At 41.9% G+C, this 4,929-nt stretch overlaps 1 protein-coding gene across 3 annotated transcripts in view; it reads left to right on the forward strand.

Moving 5' to 3' along the window:
* Positions 1-1,724, forward strand: part of TTLL5 (tubulin tyrosine ligase like 5) — a 155,250-nt gene extending 153,526 nt beyond the window's left edge. For 2 of the 3 annotated variants that reach the window (XM_044436881.1, XM_044436883.1), the window contains one exon: positions 593-1,723. Coding sequence is in view for 1 of the 3 variants with exons in the window: in XM_044436883.1 (XP_044292818.1) it covers positions 593-621 (29 nt within the window). In the remaining 2 variants the exon portion in view is untranslated. Of the gene's footprint in view, positions 1-592 lie in introns of all 3 variants that reach the window. The other variant, XM_044436882.1, reaches the window with a different exon arrangement.
* Positions 1,725-4,929: the final 3,205 nt, after the last annotated feature.

Raw genomic sequence — 4,929 nt, forward strand, 5'->3', positions numbered from 1 at the left:
AAAACTAAATTGCTGAATGTGTAGGACAACTTTTGTGTCAGTAATTTATCTATTCAGATTGCTTCCTCCAGCCCAAGTTTGAAAAGTTGCTAGGAAACTGGGATGTATGATAGAGGGGATTTCCAAGATAATAATACTATACTATGACTTTTCCTGAAAAAGGTCAAAGCAACATAAAGACATTCAAATCTTCCTTTCTCTTCCTTTCTCTTCTCATTTTTGAAGAAGGTAGAGAGCATGCAAGCCTTAAGTTGAAAATATGAGAGCGTTGAAGACTATATATTTTGAAAAAAGATGTGAATTGATTGTTCATAACTATGGTGACTATCATGAGAAGCAGGATAGATTGAGAAACAGAGAAGACCTGTGACTGCAAAGTCCACTCTGGTCCCTGTTGATCATACAGGCTTGCAGGGTCAGTCGTACAGTCCATGTAGCAGAGATCAGAAACAATGGGGCATTCCCACTGCTGTAGTTAAAACTGTTGAGGGTCATTCCTTTTAGTTTTGTAATTTGTATCAAAGGAAACTCTCGCATCCTGTAGGTCACTTCTCTGGAAGCATTCACTAGCTTTTCTTTGTGTTTTGCTCAGCTCCTGCTTGCACTTCCTTTCTGAAGTAAAGGATTCTTCCTAAATAATGGGTGAACCACCAATTCAATGCTTCAACCTGCAAGGAGAAGATGAAGCAGGAATGACTGTTCATTATTCCTCACTCCTGCCGACACCCAGATTGACAGCATGACCTGTTGCACACTCCAGAATTTTCTCCAAGGACAGGAAAACAGTTTATGGAAGTGGTTTTGGAGCCTGGACATGAGACTTTCTGCTTCCTCTGAGCTTTTGCTGCTTAAGCTTCAGGACTTTCTTTTCATCTTGCATCACATCATCTTCCATTAGATTGCCTGCAAATTGTGGTTTTGACTCGTGTAAAACAAACATTCACCATTGTCTCTGTATTATGTATTTCAAGGCCCAAGTTTCTTCATCCACAAAGTCATTTCAGTTCATCCTAAGAACAACCAAGGTTCTCTACCAGATACTGGGCAAAGTTCATACCATATGACCACAGTTGGCACAAGAGCTTAAAAGTGCTGATTGACTATAGACACTTATGCTGGCTGCCATCTTGGATTTTGGCAGAAAGCCATAGAATGGCTTAGTCTGAATAAAGTCATTCATTGTGTTTGTTTAGCTTATAATTTAAATTTTTCTACTGAGTAACATTCTTCCAATTAGTTGACATTTAATTTTATTCCAGTGGGAGTCTTTTAAAAATGTGTGTTTTGTTGGTTTTCCCCACATTTATTTACATTATATAAGACGCTTTTCTAAAGAAGATGACACTCCAAGATCCAGTTGGACCCAGCAGTTGGATTCTGTCACTTCTGATTAGTGATATAAGCATAGGTACAGTTGACTTCATTATTCAGAGTTTCTGTAGCATCATTTAACATTCTAAACACTTCGTGCTTATTCTTCTGTGGGGTAAGTTAGGTTTAGCGAGAGTGACTTGCAAAATGAACAAATAAAATCCTCTCTCCCTCACTGAACAGGAATTTGTTCCTGTTCATTCATACAGAAACCCAGTGCTCTTTTTATGATCCTGTCCCAACAAAGCAGCATAGGGATATATATGTCAAATCTGAAGTGGCTTTCACTGGGCTAGGCGGGGCTTATCCCCAGGTGTTTATCAGATGGCAGCTAAATGTCTGATGCCTACTTATGGCCCATAAAGTACTGTAGTTACCTTACTAGTCAAGACATTGTCATTTTGTTTTGGGGTTGACAGAAAGAGTCACAGCTTTAGAACACACCTGACTTGCACTGCAGTCAGTAGTGTTTTTAAAGCTTCAGCTTAAGAATTATATAGATAATGAATAAAGTTATTAGGATTTTAAATTTTCTGAGGAAGGTTTGTGACCTGCTGGATATGTCCTCTTCCAGGAAAGGCTACCTTATTGATTCTTCTTGCACCTACTTTGCAATGAGTTGAACCTAGAATCCTCTGCATGAAAAACATACGCTCCACTGCTGAGCCATGACCCTTCCCCTCATATTCAGTAAGGTTCAGAATCAAGAATGGAACAGAAAAATGATTCAGAAATTGAAATGCTGGCATATAGAACACTGCCTTGTCCTCATGTGTTGCAGCTGTGCTGATTCTCTCCTTTGAGAACAATATCCTATTATTGGCAGTATTAAGGAATCTCACTTGCCCAGAAGAGAATAACACAGTTTCAACAAGGTGGAGTTAACTTGCTTCATGTGAGCATGATATGAGGTCAAGGAGACCTCAAGAAAAATTAAAAGGCTAAAAGTTAAGCAATGAGTGGGAAGTACCCTCTTATCAGAGTATGAGTTTCCCTGTCACAGGCTCCAAGCCAAAAGAGCCTGAATGATGGATTGACAGCAACCCAACTGCTGTATCTGGAGTTTTTCATGTCTCATAAAAATGCTTGAAATTATGAATTACAAATTAGAGCAGCATGCTGGAGAATGAACAGCAACTGGCTTAATACTTGAGAAGGGCTTGGCTGAGGGTTAACCGAAAGGGGACAGCAGGGGTTACAGCACAGCTCACTGTCAGCTTCTGGAACAAGCACCGTTCAATGAGGCCACACACTTGGGCTGCACCAAAATGCTGAGACAGTGTTCCGTTTCTCTTTATTAGTTCCTTGTGCTGTCAAGGTGAGGGGCAAGTGTATGCTTTTCCTGGAGGAATACCCATAACAAATGTGTGGCTTGGTGAAGATGGATCTGTCCGGATTTTTGCAAGAAATGTAAGTGGGAACAGGCAGGCATAACTTTTTCATTTCTCCTTCACAATTGCATGAATGTTTGCATTCTGATCAAACTTTCCTCATTTATGTAATTTCATGGGTGGTAGTCTGTGGAAGAAAGACATTACATCAGGATTTACCCTGGCTAAGAGCCAAACTAGACATGACATCATTCACACAAGTAGCAATTGTTTTATTATATCAGATCCCAGGCTAAAGACCCCCTTGCTGCTTTCCCTAACCAGATCAGGGCCCCTCCACTGGCTTTTTGAGAGTGGGGGGAAATTCCCATTGGAGTGAATGGGATCTTTTTTCCCAATAGTAAGTACAAGGAAGAGATCTGGATTGTAACCAACATTGAGGGGAGGGGATGGAGAGTAGCAGGATAATTCCTCTTTATGCCTGGTCCCTGACCCAGATTGCACAAACACATCTGAATTTTACTTTTAAAAAATCCATTCACACATTTGCTAGTTTGGCTGTGTGGCACACCCAGACCACTGATGAAAAGGGTGGTAGAAAGGGTCGCAAAGGCACTTGAAACAGGAGCCAGAGGAAAGCTGGATACATGAAGTAGGGGCTGAAGGACAAGGAGTGCACTTGAGATTTGGAGGGGCCAGTTCAAAGGGTTGTCTAGGGCTTTAAGACAAGTGGGTTTTTGGAAGTGGGAGAGAATCAGGAAAGCAGAGCAGGCAAAAGACTGGTGGAGAAGTTGGTGGTATGTTAGGGTTGATGGGGACAGCATACACTCTGAAAAGCAGACCTGAGTATACATAGTAGAGGCATGGAGACAGTGTCCAAAAAACAAGTGAGGCTAGAGCACAGCCTCACACAAAGGTGATAGCAGAAAAGAAAAAAACGTGCAAGCATTGTAGGTCACTTTGGAAAGGGCCAAGTCTTTTGTGTTCTATAAAATATTTTTTAGATGTGGATTTATCTTAATTAGATGTGGACCAGAAAGATTTCCTTTCCATCCCTTTTGCATTCCAAAATCCTTCCTTCTTCCAGACCTAAAAAATCTTAGGAGCCCAAGAGCTGATGCTGCCAGGTAATGCCAAATCATACTAGTGCCCCATACTGAAGCACATAATTGTATTATAAGCAGAAGGGCACAGTGGCAACTGGCAGCATGACTGAAGTCAGGCTGGCACCTTTGGGGCCTTTTTAGTTTGCCTGTGCCATATAGAAGTCAATAATGAAGCATGTGAAATGGTTTCATTTCAAAAACTCTTGGACGGTACAGCTGGGTAAGACCCTTGCCAGAAACCTTCAATAGTACCCATCAGTCAGAGTAAACAGACTGAATTAGATGGGGCCAATGAACAGTAGCTGTGTTATGAAGCTTTTTTATATGAGATTAAGAACAGTTGTTCTGGCATATCAGACTATGGTAGAAGTAAATGAGGTTTTCATAAGTACCCAATCTTGGAGGCTTAGGAGCATCCAACGCATAGCAGGAGTAGCAAAAGTGGTTGCCTCCTCCCCGTTTTCATGCTGTGCATTTTTGCTAGACATCTTGTTGGAGTGTCTTGAAGTGGGAGGGGAGGAGGCTAGAGCGGCTCCACAATATTTTGCATCTGGACCTCTCCCGCCTCTTCTGCATCCTGTCCCCAAAACAACCCCTTTTACCCCTCTCTGAAGTAACTTTCCCAAACTTAGGGTAGCTGATGCAGTTCTTTCTGCACTGACTGTTGGGCATTTTCCAACCCCAAAGGTGGAGCATGGTGTCCAAGCTTGAAGCTGAGAATTCAGAAAATCCTGTGGCCCTTCAGACACTGTCTAGGGTCCATATGGTCACTCCCTAAGTGACTTTATGCTCTGCAAAACACAGGCTTCCTCAGGTTTCACCTGTCTCTATGCTAGTCTTTCAGAACAGCCTCCCCCACTTGGTGCCCTCCAGATGTTTTGTACTACCAGCATTCTTGGCTATTTGCTATTCTAGCTGGCTCTGATGGCACATGAAATCCAAAACATCAGGAAGCCTCCATGTTGGGAAAGCCTACCTCATACCATCCTTTAGGCTATCTAGATGTTCCGATTTGTTCCCATGTGGCAGGTTGTCACAAGGGATTCATTTCTGATAGATTTCCCTCCCAGTATGACAATTGCCCTCTTTTCTCTGTCCAAACAATGTATTTGAATAGAAAA

This window comes from Varanus komodoensis, unplaced genomic scaffold (genome assembly GCF_004798865.1).
Source record: "Varanus komodoensis strain SLA01 unplaced genomic scaffold, ASM479886v1 scaffold3, whole genome shotgun sequence".
NCBI classification, from domain to species: Eukaryota; Metazoa; Chordata; class Lepidosauria; order Squamata; family Varanidae; genus Varanus; species Varanus komodoensis.